This window comes from Oncorhynchus clarkii, chromosome 17 (assembly GCF_045791955.1).
Source record: "Oncorhynchus clarkii lewisi isolate Uvic-CL-2024 chromosome 17, UVic_Ocla_1.0, whole genome shotgun sequence".
Lineage (NCBI taxonomy): Eukaryota > Metazoa > Chordata > Actinopteri > Salmoniformes > Salmonidae > Oncorhynchus > Oncorhynchus clarkii.
Genome location: NC_092163.1, coordinates 85,137,483 through 85,160,861, shown reverse-complemented (window position 1 = coordinate 85,160,861; position 23,379 = coordinate 85,137,483). Strand labels below are relative to the sequence as shown.

At 42.7% G+C, this 23,379-nt stretch overlaps 1 protein-coding gene across 1 annotated transcript in view; it reads right to left on the bottom strand.

Moving 5' to 3' along the window:
- The window catches only part of LOC139371477 (acyl-CoA dehydrogenase family, member 9), a 32,819-nt gene extending 10,400 nt beyond the window's left edge, over nt 1-22,419 (bottom strand). The window contains exons 1-14 of the mRNA XM_071111923.1: nt 21,934-22,419; nt 21,542-21,635; nt 21,317-21,418; nt 21,060-21,166; nt 20,860-20,960; nt 20,036-20,114; nt 19,735-19,909; nt 18,760-18,833; nt 17,692-17,767; nt 17,411-17,601; nt 11,714-11,842; nt 7,464-7,543; nt 6,419-6,545; nt 2,141-2,218 (exon numbers count right to left, since the gene is read on the bottom strand). Of these exons, the coding sequence (XP_070968024.1) occupies nt 2,141-2,218; nt 6,419-6,545; nt 7,464-7,543; nt 11,714-11,842; nt 17,411-17,601; nt 17,692-17,767; nt 18,760-18,833; nt 19,735-19,909; nt 20,036-20,114; nt 20,860-20,960; nt 21,060-21,166; nt 21,317-21,418; nt 21,542-21,635; nt 21,934-22,110 (1,590 nt within the window). The 5' untranslated portion in view covers nt 22,111-22,419. The remainder of the gene's footprint in view (nt 1-2,140; nt 2,219-6,418; nt 6,546-7,463; nt 7,544-11,713; nt 11,843-17,410; nt 17,602-17,691; nt 17,768-18,759; nt 18,834-19,734; nt 19,910-20,035; nt 20,115-20,859; nt 20,961-21,059; nt 21,167-21,316; nt 21,419-21,541; nt 21,636-21,933) is intronic.
- Nucleotides 22,420-23,379: the final 960 nt, after the last annotated feature.

Here is a 23,379-nt window from a genome sequence, read left to right as displayed (position 1 = left end):
GAGCATGCAATTGGCATGCTGACTGCAGGCATGTCCACCAGAGCTGTTGCCAGAGAATTTAAATGTTAATTTCTCTACCATAAACCACGTGTAACCACGCCAGCCCAGGAACTCCACATCTGGCTTCTTGCAGGATCGTCTGAGAGAGTGCTGAGGAGTATTTCTGTCTATAATAAAAGCCCTTAGAGAAAAACTCATTCTGGTTGGCTGGGTCTGGCTCCCCAGTGAGCAACACCAGTTGAGAACCAATGCAACACTTTCCCCTGCAATAAACCCTTACATTCAAAATGGATTCAATTCATTTTTTCCCACACCCATCTACACACACACACACACACACACTAGCCCATAATAACAAAGTGAAAACATGTTTTTGACATGTTTGCAAATATATTAAATTCAATGGCTGAGGTGCACCCATGACCAGCTAGGAAACTAGATTGCACAGCGGAGGTACGGTGGGATTTGAAATTGTCGGTGATCTGTTTGTTAACTTGGCTTTCAAATACCTTAGAAAGGCAGGGTAGGATAGATATAGGTCTGTAGCAGTTTGGGTCTAGAGTGTCTTCCACTTTGAAGAGGTGGATGACCGCGGCAGCTTTCCAGTCTTTGGGGATCTCAGACGATACGAAAGAGAGGTTGAACAGGCTAGTAATAGAGGTTGCAACAATTGCGGTGGATAATTTTAGAAAGAGAGGGTCCAGATTGTCTAGCACAGCTGATTTGTAGGGGTCCAGATTTTGCAGCTCTTTCAGAACATCAGCTATCTGGATTTGGGCGAAGGAGAAATGGGGGAAGCTTGGGCAAGTTAATGAATTATCATTGATCTAGTTTATTCTTACCAATCACTTAAAATATATTTAATAATGATCTCTTAGCTAGATTGATGACTGTGAGGCATTTTTCTTACTTTTTGTTGTTCTACATAGAGACAGCTAGAAGGTCCATGGGTCATATTAGATTGTTGTTCTATATAGAGACAGCTAGAAGGTCCATGGGTCATATTAGATTGTTGTTCTACATAGAGACAGCTAGAAGGGCACTGGATCTCAGTGCAAGCGGTGTCACTGCAGTCCCTGGTTCTCATCCGGCCGTGATTGGGAGTCCCATAGGGCGGTGCACAATTGGCCCAGCATCGTCCAGGTTTGGCATGGGGAAGGCCGTCATTGGAAATAATAATTTTTTCTTAAATGACTTGCCAGGTTAAATAAAAAAATATCCACAACATCATAGTTAGGAAGCCTGTACAGAATAAAAAATATTCCAAAACATACATCCTGTTTGCAATAAGGCATTGAAGTAAAACTGCAAAGGTGGCAAGAACTTTTTGTCCTGAACACAAAGAGTTGTATTGTGTTGGATTTGCCCCAACATAATACATCACTGAGTCCCACTCCATATTTTCAAGCATGGTGGTGGCTGCATCATGTTATGGGTATGCTTGTTATCGTTAAGGACTGCAGAGTTTTAAGGATAAAAATGAACAAAAATGGATCTAAGCAAAGGCAAAATCCTAGAGGAAAACCTGGTTCAGTCTGCTTTCCACCAGACACTGGGAGATTCACTTTTTAGCAGGACAACCGGAGTGGCTGAGTTAAAGTTTTGACTTAAATTGGCTTGACAATCTATGGGAAGACCTGAAAATGGTTGTCTAGCAATGATCAACAAACAATTTGACCGAACTTGATTCATTTTTAAAATAATAAATAGGCAACTGTTGCACAATCCAGGTGTGGAAAGCTCTTACAGAGTTTTTCCTAGACCCCATGCTTCTACATCTGCATTGCTTGATGTTTGGGGTTTTAGGATGGTTTTCTGTATAGCACTTTGTGACATCGGCTGATGTAAAAAGGGCTTTATAAATACATTTGATTGATTGATTATCCTTACCCAGAAATACTCACAACTGGAATCGCTGCCAAAGGTGATTCTAACATGTATTAGAACTCAGGGGTGTGAATACTTATGTAAATGAGATTTCCGTATTTAATTTTCAATACATTTGAAATGTCCAAAAACACATTTTCACTTTGTCATTATGGGGTATTATGTGTAGATGGGGGAGAATTGTTTTTCTTTCATCTATTTTGAATTCAGGCTGTAATGACAAAATGTGGAATAAGTCAGGGCTATAATGTACCTTTCCATATCTGTACAGCAGGTTCTCCACTGTGGAGCCAAAATGGGCCACGTTCTGCTCCAGTTTCTTGGCACTGTCCTGGGAGAGAATAGGGGACAGGGAAACTATGACTTTATTTATACATTCCATTCACTCATTAGATCATGGTTTCCCAACACTCTCCTCGGCCACCTCAGACTTTTGAGGAATTTGTTTTAACCCTAAACAGGCCTACCTGATTCAATTAGTCAAAGGCTTGATGATTAGTTGACTAATTGAATCAGGTGCACCAGTTTAGGGTTAAAAGAAACACGCGGAACGTGTGGGATGCCCGAGGAGAGGGTTGGGAAACTCTGCATTAGATCCTTCCCACCGAAGTGACAGAATGGTTCTAAAACAACATGTGACAGAATGCAGGGTTTGTACTGACAGTGGCAAGTCAAATTCAAGGACATTCAAGTACTTTTTCAAGCAATAATATTTATTTTCAAGGACCATCAATTTGTAAATGTTATTATTATTCAACTGTTTCTAGTCGCTTCCGACTGGCAGCTTTAGTGTCGCCGGTCTGGAGAATGGCAAGTGGGCTGTGTGAGGAAAACGGCAGGAGCACAGGAACGGCAGGAGCACGGGAACGGCAGGAGCACGGGAACGGCAGGAGCACGGCTGCTGCTTGATAAAGCGGAATATTGCGGGTGCCCCAAGAATGAGGCAATTGGCAAAAAAGCTCTGAAGGTTGTTGCAAAGAAAATGTCACAATGTAGAACTGGTGCCAGCACAGGATGCAGCGTTGTCTTTTCCCCTTCATGAGGCTCTTCGGGGCCAGTTCACCCACTCGCAATGTCAGTCTGACACGTTTTGCACCTTACACAGTGTGGGTTGGTGGGGTCCAGTGACAGTGGTAAAAAAGGTGGGTCAACTATACTGAACAAAAATATAAAACCCAACATGTAAAGTGTTGGTACCATGTTTCATGAGCTGAAATAAAAGATCCCAGTAACGTTCCATTCACACAAAACGCAGAATTTAAAATCAACATTTGCCCGTCATTTTAGCTATCGATGTGACGCTTGGTGGCGCCTAATCAGTCTGTTTAGTACCTGCCTTGTCCAAGTGGCAGTGTGGGTGGAATGAGCGAGCTCGCCTGAAACACCTGAGGAAATAAAACGTGGTAGGTCTGCCTGGAAATTAATTCGCAAGTTCAATACATTTTACTAATACTTTCAAGTACCAACTTTGCATTAAAGACCAAAATTGGTTAAAGAAAATTGTGATAAGTAAAAATATATACCAGTTTCATTTAAGGACCAAAATATTGACAGCTGTGTTGTTGTCCTTGCACCACATGGTCAGGTCTCTGACCTCCTCCCTATAGGCTGTCTCATCATTGTCGGTGATCAGGCCTATCACTGTTGGGTCATCAGCAAACTTAATTGTTATTGTTTATTAGTTTACTCCACTTGGGGGAGGGGTGGTAGGGTTTGTGGGGAACAATAAGGGAAGAAGGTATATTCTTTAAAAAGTGTGTTCAAAAGTTTGGGGTCACTAAGAAACGTCCACATGCCATTGGAACACAGGAGTGATGGTTGCTGATAATGGGCCTATGTAGATATTCTGTTTCCAGCTACAATAGTCATTTACAACATTAACATTTACATGTATTTCTGATAATTTTGATGTTATTTTAATGGACAAAAATTTTTGCTTTTCTTTAGAAAAAAAAAAACAAGGACATTTCCAAGTGACCCCAAACTTTTGAACAGTAGTGTATATATTTACCTCCAAAAATATGGAGGATGGAAATGATGCAGACAATTATATTGATGAAAGCAACAATCTATGCTCAATATTAAAGCTGATCCACCCACTAAAAGAAATAATTAAAAAAACATAAAAATAAAATAAAGTAACATGAGAAAATGTCTAACTTTGTCCCCATTTCAAGGTATTCCAGTAGGTCATTTAGAAAGGGCTTGACCACTGCTGAGTTCACTAGATAAGGGCTCTTCTTAACCAGACTAAATGATGGGACTTACGGGGATCATCAACTAGAACGTTGCAGGATGATGTTTTCTTGAGCAGATGGTCAGAACATAATTACTAATTATTTGTAGAGTGCAAATTGACAGCAAGAAGCCCAAACCCAATATAATATTTAACTAAAACAATAATTTCAAACCTTGCTTAGTATACGATCACAAATATCTCTCATGTGTGGGAATACTTTGGAACAGATTTTCCCAAAATTGTATCACTTGGAGCTTATTTTTAACAGTACTTTAGGTCCAACAATTACACAAATAAAATAACCAGCGGGCCAAATCCGGCCAGTGGGTCACCAGTTAGGGAACCCTGACTTATGGTAACAACGTGTACTGTAAGCCTGTGGGGATCAATAAGGTTCAAAACAATTCCACCACACTAGGATGTTCCAGCCATGTTTATAGTATTATATACAGTCCATTCAGAAAGTAATCAGACTCCTTGACTTTTTCCACAGTTACATTACAGCCTTATTCTAAAATGGATAAAATATTTTTCCCCCCTCATCAATCTACACACAATACCCCATAATGACAAAGCCAACACAGTTTTGAAGTTTGAAGAAAAAAAACTTCTACATACAGTACAAGTCAATAGTTGACACATCTACTCATTCCTATTTTCTACATTGTAGAATAATAGTGAAGACATCAAAACATTGAAATAACACATATGGAATCATGTAGTAACCAAAAAAAAAAAAAAAGTGTTAAACATATCAAAATATATTTTATATTTGAGATTCTTTGCCTTGAGAGCTTTGCACACTCTTGGCATTCTCTCAACCATCTTCACGAGGTAGTCACCTGGAATGCATTTCAATTAACAGGTGTGCCTTGTTAAAAGTTAATTTGTGGAATTTCTTTCATTCTTAATGCGTTTGAGCCAAATCAATAGTGTTGTGACAAGGTAGGGCTGGTATACAGAAGACAGCACTATTCGGTAAAAGACCAAGTCCATATTATGGCAAGAACAACTCAAATAAGCAAAGAGAAACGACAGTCCATCATTACTTTAAGTCATGAAGGTCAGTCAATCCGGAAGATTTCAAGAACTTTGAACGTTTCTTCAAGTGCAGTCGCAAAACCATCAAGCGCAATGATGAAACTGTCTCTCATGAGGACCACCACAAGAAAGGAAGACCCAGAGTTACCTCTGCTGCAGAGGATGTTCATTAGAGATACCAGACTCAGAAATTGCAGGCCAAATAAATGCTTCACAAAAGTTCAAGAAACAGACCCTTTGCAACAACTGTTCAGAGGATACTGCATGAATCAGGCCTTCATGGTCGAATTGCTGCAAAGAAACCACTACTAAAGGATATCAATAAGAAGAAGATACTTGCTTGGGCCAAGAAACACAAGCAATGGATATTAGACCGGTTGAAATCTGTCCTTTAGTCTGATGTGAGTTTTTTTTTAGGTTTTTGGTTCCAACCGCTGTGTCTTTGTGAGATGCAGAGTAGGTGAACGGATGGTCTCCGCATGTGTGGTTCCCACTGTGAAGCATGGTGGTGAAATGGTGTGGGGGTTCTTTGCCGGTGACACTCAGTGATTTATTTAGAATTCAAGGCACATTTAACCAGCATGGCTACCACAGTATTCTGTAGCGATACACCATCCCATGTGGTTTGCGCTTAGTGGGACTATCATTTGTTTTTCAACAGGACAATGACCCAACACACTTCCAGGCTGTGTAAGGGCTATTTGACAACCTAGACAACGCAGGAGTGGGTTCGGGACAAGTCTCTGAATGTCCTTGAGTGGCCCAGCCAGAGCCCGGACTTGAACCTGATCTAACATCTCCGGAGAAACCTGAAAATAGCTGTGACGCTTCCCATTCAACCTGACAGAGCTTGAGAGGATCTGCAGATAATTTATTTTGAGAAACCCCCCAAATACAGGTGTGACAAGCTTGTAGCGTCATACCCAAGAAGACTCGAGGCTGTAATCGCTGCCAAAGGTGCTTCAACAAAGTACTGAGTAAAGGGTCTGAATACTCAAGTAAATGTGATAGTTTATTTTTTACAAATTTGCACATAAAAACATTTTGCTTTGTCATTATGAGATATTGATGAGATTGATGAGGGGTAAAAAACAATTGAATCTATTTTAGAATAAGGCTGTAACATAACAAAATGAAGAAAAAGTTAAGGGGTTTGAATACTTTCCGAATGCACTGTAGTACTGCATATGAGGTACGTACCGTCCCATTCAGTCCCAGGGTTAGGGGTTATAGGTTAAATAAGGTACGCACCGCCAGACCAGGATGCACCACCCCATCCATCCCAGTCAGTCCAAGGTCCACCTTCCTCCCCAACGCGTCTCCCAACTTCCTGCCCAACATCTCCAAGGCCACACCCACATTCCCCTTCTTCATCTCCCTGATTGGACAAGGCAGAGAGACAGATGACAATTTCAGAATGTTACAGATAGAAATGTAATGAATTGAGCTGATATATATATATATATATATATATATATATATACACACACAAGAGTATGTGGACACCCCTTCAAATGAGTGGATTCGGCTATTTCAGCCACACACGTTGCTGACAGGTGAATAAAATCTAAACCAGCCATGCAATTGCCATAGTATAACATTGGCAGTAGAATGGCCTTACTGAAGAGCTCTGTGAATTTCAACGAGGTCCATAGAGAAATGTTTTGTTGAGATTGTGTGGAAGAACTTGACTGGCCCGCACAGAGCCCTGACCTCAACCCCATCGAACACCTTTGGGATGAATTGGAACGCAAACTGTGAGCCAGGCCTTATTGCCCAACATCAGTGCCCGATCTCACAAATGCTCGTGGCTGAAGTCCCTGCAGCAATGATCTAGTGGAAAGCCTTCCCAGAAGAGTGGAGGCTGTTATAGCAGCAAAGGGGGGAACAACTCCATATTAATGCCCATGATTTGGGAATGAGATGTTTGACGAGCACGTACTTTTGGTCCTGTAACTTTCTTAAAAAGGTGCCATATGCAGAAATCACACCACCATTTCATGGTTGCTAAAATTGTAATAGTTCGCCTAATTTCAGTTTGTGACAAAACAGGCAAGTATAGTGTGGAGAACCATTGTACCATCTAAACCTCTGTGAAATATGTTTTCCATCACCAATAATAGTATTTTCAGCTGTTTGAAGCTGGTGTACAAAACCAAAAGACGGAAAAAAAACTCAGAAATAGAAAAAAATAGAACAGATCTACCGATTCTTAGACTTGCTTCCAATGCGAATGCCAGATCTATAACTCACATTTCTATATGAATTTGGTCAGGTCGTCCAAAAAGTTACTTACTTGATTTTGCCTGTCAGTATTTTTCCAGCATACTGCATCCCAGTCAGAGCTATGTACATCCTCAGGATCTCATTGGTGCCCTGAAGAGACAGAACACAACGTCAAGTAAAGACCTCTTCATAACTACAATCTAACATCTCCAGGGAGATTCAGTGCCTTCAGAAAGTATTCACACCCCCTGACTGGTACAGAGCCTTCAGAAGGTATTCACACCCCTTGACTGATACAGAGCCTTCAGAAGGTATTCACACCCCTTGACTGGTACAGAGCCTTCAGAAGGTATTCACACCCCTTGACTGGTACAGAGCCTTCAGAAGGTATTCACACCCCTTGACTGGTACAGAGCCTTCAGAAGGTATTCACACCCCTTGACTGGTACAGAGCCTTCAGAAGGTATTCACACCCCTTGACTGGTACAGAGCCTTCAGAAGGTATTCACACCCCTTGACTGGTACAGAGCCTTCAGAAGGTATTCACACCCCTTGACTGATACAGAGTCTTCAGAAGGTATTCACACCCCCTGACTGGTACAGAGCCTTCAGAAGGTATTCACACCCCTTGACTGGTACAGAGCCTTCAGAAGGTATTCACACCCCTTGACTGGTACAGAGCCTTCAGAAGGTATTCACACCCCATTGACTGGTACAGAGCCTTCAGAAGGTATTCATACCCCTTGACTGATACAGAGCCTTCAGAAAGTGTAATTAATAACAAAGAGATATTCAATGTCTGATTTTATTTTACCCATCTACAAATAGATGCCTTTCTTTGACAGGCATTGGAAAACCTCCCTGGTCTTTGTGGTTGGAATACCTCCCTGGTCTTTGTGGTTGGAAAACCTCCCTGGTCTTTGTGGTTGGAAAACCTCCCTGGTCTTTGTGGTTGGAATACCTCCCTGGTCTTTGTGGTTGGAATACCTCCCTGGTCTTTGTGGTTGGAATACCTCCCTGGTCTTTGTGGTTGGAATACCTCCCTGGTCTTTGTGGTTGGAAAACCTCCCTGGTCTTTGTGGTTGGAAAACCTCCCTGGTCTTTGTGGTTGGAAAACCTCCCTGGTCTTTGTGGTTGGAAAACCTCCCTGGTCTTTGTGGTTGGAAAACCTCCCTGGTCTTTGTGGTTGGAAAACCTCCCTGGTCTTTGTGGTTGGAAAACCTCCCTGGTCTTTGTGGTTGGAAAACCTCCCTGGTCTTTGTGGTTGGAATACCTCCCTGGTCTTTGTGGTTGGAATACCTCCCTGGTCTTTGTGGTTGGAATACCTCCCTGGTCTTTGTGGTTGGAATACCTCCCTGGTCTTTGTGGTTGGAATACCTCCCTGGTCTTTGTGGTTGGAATACCTCCCTGGTCTTTGTGGTTGGAATACCTCCCTGGTCTTTGTGGTTGAATCACCTCCCTGGTCTTTGTGGTTGAATCTATGTTTGAAATAGCTGAAGGCAGCGTAAATAGATCTATATCTGAGGGGAATTTGTTAGTCAACTTAGATACATGTAGCTTACTTGTTGCCCTAGAAGACTAAATAAACCCTTGCTCAGCAGAATAATGTAATAGATCGATAGAATTAATGCTTCAATCTAGTTGACATCGGTAAAGTTCTCTCTGTCATCTTTCGTGTAGCAAAGACATTTAGGGACCGGGGAGAAAACACAATAACACCAACAAAAAATATATAGAAATAAATAAACAATTCGGGAAAGATTTTCAGTGCAAAATGTCCAAAACGACATCAGTTTGACCGGTTAAGGAGAAAGAAAGCTGTGAAAATGACCCAACGGGTTTCTAATAAAATATACATGAAAGCCGAACTGAAATCTTATGTGGTTAAAATACTATCAGTGTTTATGATGAAGACAGAACCTCTACAGAAGGTATCTAACTGAGCATTGCATTCTCTCAAGATGCAGAAATAAATAAATCATATTTCTCCACTCCTGTTCCCGAGTCATAACGTTGCCAACATTTGGTGTATCATTTTACAGTAATACATGCTTAATTCTGCAGGAGTTAATATTAAGGCCATGTGAGACGTTACAGACCTACAGTCAGTGTCCAGATTTCAAGTGTCCATTTAACCCATCTGAACATGCCATTCCCTTGACATGCCATAGGCCTATCTGAATCATCACGCATAACATAGCCAGCACTGCTGTTGTCATCCTCTTTTACTACTTCACCACATAACATAGCCAGCACTGCTGTCATCCTCTTTTACTACTTCACCAAATCTTTCCCAAACATTATTTTTCTGGTCCTCCTTTCAAACTCTTCTTTGTTTGTCTTATTGAATTAAACTTCAACAATGTACAGTGGGGCAAAAAAGTATTTAGTCAGCCACCAACTGTGCAAGTTCTCCCATTTAAAAAAATGAGAGAGGCCTGTAATTTTCATCATAGGTACACTTCAACTATGACAGACAAAATGAGGAAGAAAATCCAGAAAATCACATTGTAGGATTTTTTATGAATTTATTTGCAAATTATGGTGGAAAATAAGTATTTGGTCAATAACAAAAGTTTCTCAATACTTTGTTATATACCCTTTGTTGGCAATGACAGAGGTCAAACGTTTTCTGTAAGTCTTCACAAGGTTTTCACACACTGTTGCTGGTATTTTGGCCCATTCCTCCATGCAGATCTCCTCTAGAGCAGTGATGTTTTGGGGCTGTTGCTGGGCATCACAGACTTTCAACTCCCTCCAAAGATATTCTATGGGGTTGAGATCTGGAGACTGGCTAGGCCACTCCAGGACCTTGAAATGCTTCTTACAAAGCCACTCCTTCATTGCCCGGGTGGTGTGTTTGGGATCATTGTCATGCTGAAAGACCCAGCCACGTTTCATCTTAAATGCCCTTGCTGATGGAAGGAAGATTTCACTCAAAATCTCACGATACATGGCCCCATTCATTCTTTCCTTTACACGGATCAGTCGTCCTGGTCCCTTTGCAGAAAAACAGCCCCAAAGCATGATGTTTCCACCTCCATGCTTCTATTTTGGTTTCATCTGACCATATGACATTCTCCCACTCTTCTTCTGGATCATCCAAATGCTCTCTAGCAAACTTCAGACGGGCCTGGACATGTACTGGCTTAAGCAGGGGGCCACGTCTGGCACTGCAGGATTTGAGTCCCTGGCGGCGTAGTGTGTTACTGATGGTAGGCCTTGTTACTTTGGTCCCAGCTCTCTGCAGGTCATTCACTAGGTCCGCCGTGTGGTTCTGGGATTTTTGCTCACCGTTCTTGTGATCATTTTGACCCCACGGGGTGAGATCTTGCATGGAGCCCCAGATCGAGGGAGATTATCAGTGGTCTTATATGTCTTCCATTTCCTAATAATTGCTCCCACAGTTGATTTCTTCAAAACAAGCTGCTTACCTATTGTAGATTCAGCCTGGTGCAGGTCTACAATTTTGTTTCTGGTGTCCTTTGACAGCTCTTTGGTCTTGGCCATAGTGGAGTTTGGAGTGTGACTGTTTGAGGTTGTGGACAGGTGTCTTTTATACTGATAACAAGTTCAAACAGGTGCCAGTAATACAGGTAACAAGTGGAGGACAGAGGAGCCTCTTAAAGAAGAAGTTACAGGTCTGTGAGAGCCAGAAATCTTGCTTGTTAGTAGGTGACCAAATACTTATTTTCCACCATAATTTGCAAATAAATTCATTAAAAATCCTACAATGTGATTTTCTGGATTTTTTTCTTCTCATTTTGTCTGTCATAGTTGAAGTGTACCTATGATGAAAATTACAGGCCTCTCATCTTTTTAAGTGGGAGAACTTGCACAATTGGTGGCTGACTAAATACTTTTTTGCCCCACTGTACTTCAAAAAAAAAATAAAAAAGTTTTCTGCCTGTTCCCAAAATCATTATTTGGCTCTGCAGGCTATTGGGCCCACGTACAGTTAAGCCCTAAAGTTTAGGCGTATGCACTAATACCAGATAGCCTAAAATAATGAAAGAGAAACCACAATGTAGCCTATAGATATAAATTAATGTATTTATGGTATTGTTTCGCTTTACTCAACCTGCTCGCCACCCACCTACCCGCCCTTCAGCCACACAATAGTTCAGGACCCCCGAACCCGTACGCCCCGTGGATAGAACCGCAGGGACTGCGAGTTATGAGTCAACCCGCAAATCACTAGTATCTAGTCTGTCAAGGTGGACATCTGCCCTCTGGTGGACACTACTTGGTTACTACACGGTTAACGTTGTATAACTCTCTGTTATTAAAAGGAGAAATACTAAACTGTGTGCGTGATACCTCGAAGATGAGCAGGATACGGCAGTCTCTGAGGTAGCGTTCGTAGGGATAGTTCTTAGTGTAGCCGAGCCCTCCTAGAACCTGCAGAGCCTCAGACACACAGATCCAGCCTCCCTCAGAGCTGAACACCTACAGAGAGAGAGGTAAGCAAAGACACAGACAATAAGGTACTCTGTCATGCAACTAGTCATGAAACTTGTGTAGTGTAACTGTAGTGTGTCTATAGTGTAGTGTGTCTACAGGTGTGACAGCAGTGTGTCTACAAGTGTAACAGCAGTGTGTCTACAGGTGTAACAGTAGTGCGTCTATAGGTGTAAAAGCAGTGCGTCTACAGTGTAACAGCAGTGTGTCTACAGTGTAACAGCAGTGTGTCTACAGTGTAACAGCAGTGTGTCTATAGGTGTAACAGCAGTGTGTCTACAGTGTAACAGCAGTGTGTCTACAGTGTAACAGCAGTGTGTCTACAGTGTAACAGCAGTGTGTCTACAGTGTAACAGCAGTGTGTCTACAGGTGTGACAGCAGTGTGTCTATAGGTGTAAAAGCAGTGCGTCTACAGTGTAACAGTAGTGCGTCTATAGGTGTAAAAGCAGTGCGTCTACAGTGTAACAGCAGTGTGTCTACAGTGTAACAGCAGTGTGTCTACAGTGTAACAGCAGTGTGTCTACAGTGTAAATAAATAAATCAAATCAATTTGATTTGATTTGGTCTACAGTGTAACAGCAGTGTGTCTATAGGTGTAAAAGCAGTGCGTCTACAGTGTAACAGCAGTGTGTCTATAGGTGTAACAGCAGTGTGTCTACAGTGTAACAGCAGTGTGTCTACAGGTGTAACAGCAGTGTGTCTACAGGTGTAACAGCAGTGTGTCTACAAGTGTAACAGCAGTGTGTCTACAGGTGTAACAGCAGTGTGTCTACAGGTGTAACAGCAGTGTGTCTACAGGTGTAACAGCAGTGTGTCTACAGGTGTAACAGCAGTGTGTCTACAGGTGTAACAGCAGTGTGTCTACAGTGTAACAGCAGTGTGTCTACAGTGTAACAGCAGTGTGTCTACAGTGTAACAGCAGTGTGTCTACAGTGTAACAGCAGTGTGTCTACAGTGTAACAGCAGTGTGTCTACAGTGTAACAGCAGTGTGTCTACAGTGTAACAGCAGTGTGTCTACAGGTGTAACAGCAGTGTGTCTACAGGTGTAACAGCAGTGTGTCTACAGTGTAACAGCAGTGTGTCTACAGGTGTAACAGCAGTGTGTCTACAAGTGTAACAGCAGTGTGTCTACAGGTGTAACAGCAGTGTGTCTACAGGTGTAACAGCAGTGTGTCTACAGGTGTAACAGCAGTGTGTCTACAGGTGTAACAGCAGTGTGTCTACAGGTGTAACAGCAGTGTGTCTACAGTGTAACAGCAGTGTGTCTACAGTGTAACAGCAGTGTGTCTACAGTGTAACAGCAGTGTGTCTACAGTGTAACAGCAGTGTGTCTACAGTGTAACAGCAGTGTGTCTACAGTGTAACAGCAGTGTGTCTACAGTGTAACAGCAGTGTGTCTACAGGTGTAACAGCAGTGTGTCTACAGGTGTAACAGCAGTGTGTCTACAGGTGTAACAGCAGTGTGTCTACAGTGTAACAGCAGTGTGTCTACAGTGTAACAGCAGCCGGCTACCACCCGGTTACTCAACCCTGCACCTTAGAGGCTGCTGCCCTTTATACATAGACATGGAATCACTGGCCACGTTAATAATGGAACACTGGTCACTTTAGTAATGTTTACATACTGCTTTGCTAATTTCATATGTATATACACACTGTACTCCACTCCGACATTGCTTGTCCTAATATTTATAAATTCCATTATTTTACTTTTAAATGTGTGTATTGTTGGCAATTGTTACTACACCGCTGGAGCTAGGGACACAAGCATAATGCTACACCTGCAATAACCTGCTAAATATGTGTATGTGACCAATTCAATTTGATTTGTACTCAAAGCATGCTAGTAAGTGTCTTCACTGACATTTTCAACCTCTCCCTGACCGAGTCTGTAATACCTACATGTTTCAAACAGACCACCATAGTCCATGTGCCCAAGAAAGTGAAGGTAACATGCCTATATGATTACCACCCTGTAGCACTCACGTTGGTAAGGGTATGGGTAGGGTAGGCAACAACACATCCGCCACGCTGATCCTCAACACTGGGGCCCATCAGGGGTGTGTGCTTAGTCCCCTCCTGAACTCCCTATTCACCCACGACTGCATAGCCAATCAAGACTCCAATACCATCATTAAGTTTGCTGACGACAACACAGACAACGATGAGACAGCCTATAGGAAGGAGGTCAGAGACCTGGCAGTGTGTTGCCAGGCCAACAAAATCTCCCTCAATGTGAGCAAGACAAGACAAAGGAGCTGATTGTGGACTACAGGAAAAGGAGGGCCGAACAGGCTCCCATTAACATTGACGGGGCTGAAGTGGAGCGGGTTGAGAGTTTCAAGTTCCTTGGTGTCCACATCACCAACGAACTATCATGGTCCAAACACACCAAAACAGTCGTGAAGAGGGCAAGACAACACCTTTTCCCCCTCGGGAGACTGAAAACATTTGGCATGGGTCCGGTTTCAACTGTTGTGCCTGCGGCTATGGAACCCTGACCTGTTCACCGGACGTGCTACCTGTCCCAGACCTGCTGTTTTCAAATCTCTAGAGACAGCAGGAGTGGTAGAGATACTCTCAATGAACGGCTATGAAAAGCCAACTGACATTTACTCCTGAGGTGCTGACCTGTTGCACCCTCGACAACTACTGTGATTATTATTATTTGACCATGCTGGTCATTTATGAACATTTGAACATCTTGGCCATGTTCTGTTATAATCTCCACCCGGCACAGCCAGAAGAGGACTGGCCACCCCTTATAGCCTGGTTCCTCTCTAGGTTTCTTGCTAGGTTTTGGCCTTTCTAGAGAGTTTTTCCTAGCCACCGTGCTTCTACACCTGCATTGCTTGCCGTTTGGGGTTTTAGGCTGAGATATCAGCTGATGTAAGAAGGGCTTTATTTGATAAATAGCAGTAGTAACGGAAGTAGTAGCAGTAGTTGTGATAACAGTAGTAGTAACAGCAGTAGCAGTATTGCTAGTGTTAGTAGTAGCAGCAACAGCAGTAGTAGCAGCAGTATTAGTAGTAGCAGCAGTATTAGTAGTAGCAGCAGTTTGTAGTAGCAGCAGTTTGTAGTAGTAGTTGCAGCAGTATTAGTAGTTTCAGCAGTATTAGTAGTAGTATAAGTAGTTGCAGCAGTATTAGTAGTAGCAGCAGTATTAGTAGTAGCAGCAACAGCAGTAGCAGCAGTATTAGTAGTTGCAGCAGTATTAGTAGTAGCAGCAACAGCAGTAGCAGCAGTATTAGTAGTAGCAGCAGTTTGTAGTAGTAGTTGCAGCAGTATTAGTAGTCGCAGCAGTATTAGTAGTTGCAGCAGTATTAGTAGGTGCAGCAGTATTAGTAGTAGAATCAGTATTAGTAGTAGCAGCAGTATTAGTAGTAGCAGCAGTATTAGTAGTAGAATCAGTATTAGTAGTAGCAGCAGTATTAGTAGGTGCAGCAGTATTAGTAGGTGCAGCAGTATTAGTAGGTGCAGCAGTATTAGTAGGTGCAGCAGTATTAGTAGGTGCAGCAGTATTAGTAGTAGCAGCAGTATTAGTAGTCGCAGCAGTATTAGTAGTCGCAGCAGTATTAGTAGTAGCAGCAGTATTAGTAGTAGCAGCAGTATTAGTAGTTGCAGCAGTATTAGTAGTGTTAGTAGTAGCAGTATTAGTAGTAGAAGCAACAGCAGTAGTAGCAGCAGTATTAGTAGTAGCAGCAGTATTAGTAGTAGCAGCAGTTTGTAGTAGCAGCAGTTTGTAGTAGTAGTTGCAGCAGTATTAGTAGTTGCAGCAGTATTAGTAGTAGTATAAGTAGTTGCAGCAGTATTAGTAGTAGCAGCAACAGCAGTAGTAGCAGCAGTATTAGTAGTAGCAGCAGTATTAGTAGTAGCAGCAGTTTGTAGTAGTAGTTGCAGCAGTATTAGTAGTCGCAGCAGTATTAGTAGTTGCAGCAGTATTAGTAGTAGTTGCAGTTTGTAGTAGTAGTTGCAGCAGTATTAGTAGTTGCAGCAGTATTAGTAGTCGCAGCAGTATTAGTAGTAGCAGCAGTATTAGTAGTAGCAGCAGTATTAGTAGTAGCAGCAGTATTAGTAGTAGCAGCAGTATTAGTAGTAGCAGCAGTATTAGTAGTTGCAGCAGTATTAGTAGTAGCAGCAGTATTAGTAGTAGCAGCAGTATTAGTAGTAGCAGCAGTATTAGTAGTAGCAGCAGTATTAGTAGTAGCAGCAGTATTAGTAGTAGCAGCAGTATTAGTAGTAGCAGCAGTATTAGTAGTTGCAGCAGTATTAGTAGTAGCAGCAGTATTAGTAGTAGCAGCAGTATTAGTAGGTGCAGCAGTATTAGTAGTAGCAGCAGTATTAGTAGTAGCAGCAGTATTAGTAGTAGCAGCAGTATTAGTAGTAGCAGCAGTATAAGTAGGTGCAGCAGTATTAGTAGGTGCAGCATTATTAGTAGTAACAGCAGTATTAGTAGGTGCAGCAGTATTAGTAGGTGCAGCATTATTAGTAGTAACAGCAGTATTAGTAATTAGTAGTTGCAGCAGTATTAGTAGTAGCAGCAGTATTAGTAGTAGCAGCAGTATTAGTAGGTGCAGCAGTATTAGTAATTAGTAGTTGCAGCAGTATTAGTAGTAGCAGCAGTATTAGTAGTAGCAGCAGTATTAGTAGTAGCAGCAGTATTAGTAGTTGCAGCAGTATTAGTAGTTGCAGCAGTATTAGTAGTTGCAGCAGTATTAGTAGTTGCAGCAGTATTAGTAGTTGCATCAGTATTAGTAGTAGCAGCAGTATTAGTAGTTGCAGCAGTATTAGTAGTTGCAGCAGTATTAGTAGTAGCAGCAGTATTAGTAGTTGCATCAGTATTAGTAGTAGCAGCAGTATTAGTAGTAGCAGCAGTATTAGTAGTTGCAGCAGTATTAGTAGTTGCAGCAGTATTAGTAGTTGCAGCAGTATTAGTAGGTGCAGCAGTATTAGTAGTAGCAGCAGTATTAGTAGTAGCAGCAGTATTAGTAGGTGCAGCAGTATTAGTAGTTGCAGCAGTATTAGTAGTAGCAGCAGTATTAGTAGGTGCAGCAGTATTAGTAGTAACAGCAGTATTAGTAGTGTTAGTAGCAGCAGTATTAGTAGTTGCAGCAGTATTAGTAGTTGCAGCAGTATTAGTAGGTGCAGCAGTATTAGTAGTAGCAGCAGTATTAGTAGTTGCAGCAGTATTAGTAGTTGCAGCAGTATTAGTAGTTGCAGCAGTATTAGTAGTTGCAGCAGTATTAGTAGTTGCAGCAGTATTAGTAGTAGCAGCAGTATTAGTAGTAGCAGCAGTATTAGTAGTAGCAGCAGTATTAGTAGTTGCAGCAGTATTAGTAGTAGCAGCAGTATTAGTAGTAGCAGCAGTATTAGTAGTAGCAGCAGTATTAGTAGTAGCAGCAGTATTAGTAGTAGCAGCAGTATTAGTAGTTGCAGCAGTATTAGTAGGTGCAGCAGTATTAGCAGTTGCAGCAGTATTAGTAGTGTTAGTAGTAGCAGTAGTAATTTTAGTAACAGTAGTAGTAACACCCCAGTATAGTGGTAGAAAAAGTACCTTAACCATAGCAGCCTCTAGAGAACAGTCAGGGACCCCAGGTCGATCCATCATCCCAGCCGTCAGGTATGCCATGCTCTCCATCACAAATGCATTCTGGGCCATCACCGCAAACTTCTCTTGGATCATCCCAAACTCACTGAGGTTCTTACCAAACTGTTTCCTGCTGCCAGCGTACTCTGCTGTCATCTCTGGAGAGGGAGACAAGACATCACCATTATCTTCATCATTACTATAACCATAATCATGATTATGAGCTTCTCACACTCTACAGCTTATACCGATGAGTTTCTTGATCATTCCAGAGCCGGCGCTGCCCATACTGAACCTGCCAGAGTTGAGGATGTTCATCGCTACCTGGATAATGACACATACAAAGAATCAGTAAAGGTTTGAGTGAAAACACGTGTACAAAGATATGGTAAACCATTCAAAACTAAATGGTGACAGTTAACCGTAGCACCAATACACCATGCAAATGCCACAGCAAGGAGCCTTGTAGGCTTTTTGAATGTTCTTCAAAAGGGCAAAAACGTAGCACAATGGTCTTCAGCGTAAAAACACAAGGCACCTAACATGTCGTTTTTTTCTCTATGCTCATGATCCATTTCCCTGCGGACATGGTCGGAGCACAGGACAGACAGTCAGAGCACAGGACAGACAGTCGATGGTCGGAGCACAGGACAGACAGTCAGAGCGCAGGACAGACCGTCGGAGCGCAGGACAGACCGTCGGACAGACCGTCGGAGCGCAGGACAGACCGTCGGAGCGCAGGACAGACCGTCGGAGCGCAGGACAGACCGTCGGACCGCAGGACAGACCGTCGGAGCGCAGGACAGACCGTCGGACAGACCGTCGGAGCGCAGGACAGACAGTCGGAGCGCAGGACAGACAGTCGGAGCGCAGGACAGACCGTCGGAGCGCAGGACAGACCGTCGGAGCGCAGGACAGACCGTCGGAGCGCAGGACAGACCGTCGGTGTTCGGAGCACGTCTCTGGAGCCGCTGAGCATCTATTAACCCTGCTGTAGGACTCATTGCGGTCAGCACTAGTAGGTCAAACGAACGACTAAAATTAACAAATCACTCAGAAAAACTAATCAGGGGCTCCCGAGTGGCGTAGTCTAACGCACTGCATCTCAGTGCAAGAGGCGTCACTACAGACCCTGGTTCGATTCCAGGCTGTATCACAACCGGCTGTGATTGGAAGTCCCATAGGGTGGCACACAATTGGCCCTGCATCGTCCGGGTTAGAGTTTTAAAAATGACTCTCCAGCTTGTGAAAAAAGACGTTGAAAAATAACTGCACATCAATAGCATATAACAGAGGGGAAAGGGAAGTGACATCACCTTGAAGCCTCCTCCTACTTCTCCTATTACATTCTCCACAGGGACTGGACAGTTGTCGAATGACACTTCACATGCTGGGGGACAGAAACACATCCGTTATAGCCCAGTGAATGGTACACAACAGGGATTTCCCTTGGCTGACTGACAGCTACAGTTATCTTGTTTACAATACTTTTAAATCATTGAAGAGTGAATGAGTTCACAAGGAGAACAGGTATTATTGGTCTCTGCAGTTTATATATATGTTGGATCCCCTGATGCCCCGTTTTACCTCTGGCTTTCCGTGATTACCTCTAGACTAGCACCAACACAAGTACTGTCATTTACTCCACTAGGCTAACACCAACACAATTACTGTAATTTACTCCACTAGGCTAACAACAACACAAGTACTGTCATTTACTCCACTAGGCTAACAACAACACAAGTACTGTCATTCACTCCACTAGGCTAACAACAACACAAGTACTGTCATTTACTCCACTAGGCTAACAACAACACAAGTACTGTCATTTACTCCACTAGGCTAACAACAACACAAGTACTGTCATTCACTCCACTAGGCTAACAACAAGAATAATTTATTCTTAACTGACTTGCCTAGTTAAATAAAGGTAAATAATAAATAAAATAACTGTTAGACCCCCTAATGCCTAGATGTGATCTTACTGTTAGACCCCCTAATGCCTAGATGTGATCTTACTGTTAGACCCCCTAATGCCTAGATGTGATCTTACTGTTAGACCCCCTAATGCCTAGATGTGATCTTACTGTTAGACCCCCTAATGCCTAGATGTGATCTTACTGTTAGACCCCCTAATGCCTAGATGTGATCTTACTGTTAGACCCCCTAATGCCTAGATGTGATCTTACTGTTAGACCCCCTAATGCCTAAATGTGATCTTACTGTTAGACCCCCTAATGCCTAAATGTGATCTTACTGTTAGACCCCCTAATGCCTAGATGTGATCTTACTGTTAGAACCCCTAATGCCTAGTTTGTCTTCTGGTTTTCCGCTGGTGATCCCTCCGAAGGCTCGCTCTACGATGAAGGCAGTGATCTTATCTTTCTTCACTCCATCCTCTCCTATCACCTCCGTACGAGCAAACACCGTCATCAGGTCTGCAAACCCCCCGTTTGAGATCCAGATCTGGACAGCATGGAAATACAGTCACAACTGTCCTTCAGACTGAATCATCACAAACAAAGTACCAACAGCAGTTAGCGAACACATGACTGACAGGCAAAACACAGGTAGGAGGATAATGTGTCTCACCTTTGACCCATTGAGCAGGTATGTTTTCCTGTCTTCTGATAGGGTGGCTTTGGTCTGAATGGACGCAGCATCACTCCCACTGAAACATACAGGATCCACATGAAACAGTCAGATTCAGAGAACATGACAAAACCAAGCTTTAAAATACACAACCACTTCTGTCATTTGTTGGTATAACAAAAGTTGGAATGCTTTTCAGTGGCTAAAAAACAGCTTTACGGCAAACAGATCCAGATGATGTGACTGGTCGAAAAGCAGAATGATGTCATCCAGAGTTGGTTCAGGATGGTAATGATTTCAGCAGGTTGTGTTTTATATATCACCTTTATTTAACCAGGTAGACTAGTTGAGAACAAGTTCTCATTTACAACTGCGACCTCACCAAGATAAAGCAAAGCATTGCAACACAAACACAGAATTACACATAAACAAATGTACAGTCAATAACACAATAGAAAAATATATGTACAGTGTGTGCAAATGTAGTAAGATAAGGGAGGTAAGGAAATAAATAGGCCATAGAGGTGAAATAATTACAATTGAGCAATTAAACACTGGAGTGTTGCAGTAGGTTCGTACTGTACCTACCATGCTCAGTGGGAAAGAAGGCTGTGCTGCAGTAGGTTCGTACTGTACCTACCATGCTCAGTGGGAAAGAAGGCTGTGCTGCAGTAGGTTCGTACTGTACCTACCATGCTCAGTGGGAAAGAAGGCTGTGCTGCAGTAGGTTCGTACTGTACCTACCAGGCTCAGTGGGACAGAAGGCTGTGCTGCAGTAGGATTGTACTGAACCTGCCAGGCCCAGTGAAACAGACGGTACGTACCTGCCAGGCTCAGTGAGACAGAAGGCTGCTACATGTTCTCCTGAAGCCAGCTTGGGGAGATATTTAGCCTTCTGCTCCTCACTACCGGCTATCAAGATCCCCTAACATACAGCAAGACATCACAGATTCACAAACAGCAGTAACATTATACAACACAGATAAAAAGAAAGCCTTGAGTCTATCGGTGCAGGACTCTTTACCTTGAGTCCGATGGCTTGGTGGGCAGCCAGTGTAACTGCTATGGATCCATCCAGAGAGATGATCTCTCCTAGTCGGGCATACATGGTGTTGGACAGACCCAGGCCACCTAGGAAGAGACAGGAAGTTATGTTGAGTGGCGTCATGTTACAATGTGTGTCCAGAAGTAACAAGATGGTCTCTGATACAGTATGAAGACCTTACCAGCGATAGGCCTAATGTTTGTTGTACTGTTCTCCTCTGATATTAAACTCCTCACCATACTCCTCAGGCACCTGGATACCGAACAGTCCCAGCTCCTTCAGTCCGTTCAGAGTCTCTGGAGGAATCTTAGCTTCATGGTCGATACGCTTGGAGTCCACTGAAATACAAGGACAGGTCTCAGAATACAACACTGGAACACAGTCTGAAGGTCTATAAGAATATAACTACACTTTGAATCTGAGTCTTGTATAAGGACAGCAGTCTCTTCTCTCAGTCTCACCCTCTTCAGTGAAGAATTTCTCTACCGGAGCAACAAACGAGTTGATCTCCTCCAGCTCTTCATTTCCAATCTCTGGATAGGGGAAGCACTCTGCCTGGAGAAGAGACACACAATACGAATCAGATACTTGGTTGATTTATCCTTCTGGGCTATTATGACAAGCTAGCTACTGGCTTTTAGGATTTTCTCATTGTCTTTCAAGGCAAAAAATGGCTTGCCTCTGGCGAGAGGTGACAGCTGACAACAATGGAAAGTTGGCTATGGGTGGCTCTAACTTACAATACCTGAGCAAGCTATCACATATTTCTTAGACAGTACGGCTAAATCAACATTGTATTCCTTATCTAGAATTAAAAAAGCATAATACATAAACTAGCTAGCTAGTCGCTTACTTTGTTTACTTTGCCAAGGAACAGGTCCTTGGCGTAGGCCAGATTCCTAGCATGAGTTCTGATGGTTCGGTTAGGTAAGGTGACTTCTTTCGTCGCATGTCTTGCGTTAGATGTTAAAATCTTTCCAAATTGAACAGATTTGGATAAAGCTATAAGTCTGTTGATATTCATTGTCATGTCAAAATTTCACCTCAACCAGACTTCTGCTGCTTCCGAAAATGGGTTAAAAGCAGGTTGAAATATGGTCGAAGCTATCTGGGATCCATGGGACGTCCCGAAACTGACGTCACCCGTCACCCGTTGAAGTAGACATTTTAAACGGTTACGGTAAGGGTTAAGGTTAGGTAAGGGTTATGGCTTCGGTTAGGATACGGTTAGGAGTTAAGGTCAGGGTTAGGAGTTAGGGTATGGACGCGCCAAGTATACCGAATAGCCCTAACAGTAGACTAAGGTTGGGATACCTTTCACCTCATTCTGTCTCATACTGATGACGTAAAATGGGCGTTTCGTAATGAATCAGCTGCCTGCAATTCTTGATTAAAATCACTGGAGGGGACTGTTTCGTCAGGAACAAAATGTACATGGAAGTGCTCAGGGTCTGCTAAAAAACAATGGACAAATTTCTGTATACCGCACATGTATAATGAACAAAATATAAACACAACATGCAACAATTTAATAGAGTTTACTGAGTTACAGTTCATATATTGGAAATCAGTCAATTGAAATCAATTTATCAGTCCATAATCTATGAATTTCACATGACTAGGAATATAGATATGCATCTGTTGCTCACAGATACCTTAAAAAAAAGGTAGGGGCGAGGATCAGAAAACCAGTCAGTATCTGGTGTGACCACCATTTGCCTCATGCAGTGTAACACATCTTCACATAGAGTTTATCAGGCTGTTGATTGAAGAGGAGTGGGACAACATTCCACAGGCCACAATGGCTGTGCGAAGTTGCTGGATATTGGTGGGAACTGGAACATGCTGTCGTACACGCGTTGATCCAGAGCATCCCAAACAACCTCAATGGGTGACATGTCTGGTGAGTATACATGCAACAGCTCTGGTGAACATTCCTGCAGTCAGCATGCTAATGGCACGGAACACTTGAGACATCTATGGCATTATGTTGTGTGACAAAACTGCACATTTTAGAGTGGCCTTTTATTTCCCCAGCACAAGGTGCACCTGTGTAACGATCATGCTGTTTAATCAGCTTCTTGATATGCCACACCTGTCAGGTGGATGGATTATCTTGGCAATGGATAAATGCTCACTAAAAGGGATATAAACAAATTTGTGCACAAAATCTGAGAGAAATAAGCTTTTTGTACATATGAAACATTTCTGAGGTCTTTTACTTCAGCTCATGAAATATGAGATCAACACTTTACAATACAACCTTACAAGCCCTTAACCAACAATGCAGTGAAGAAAA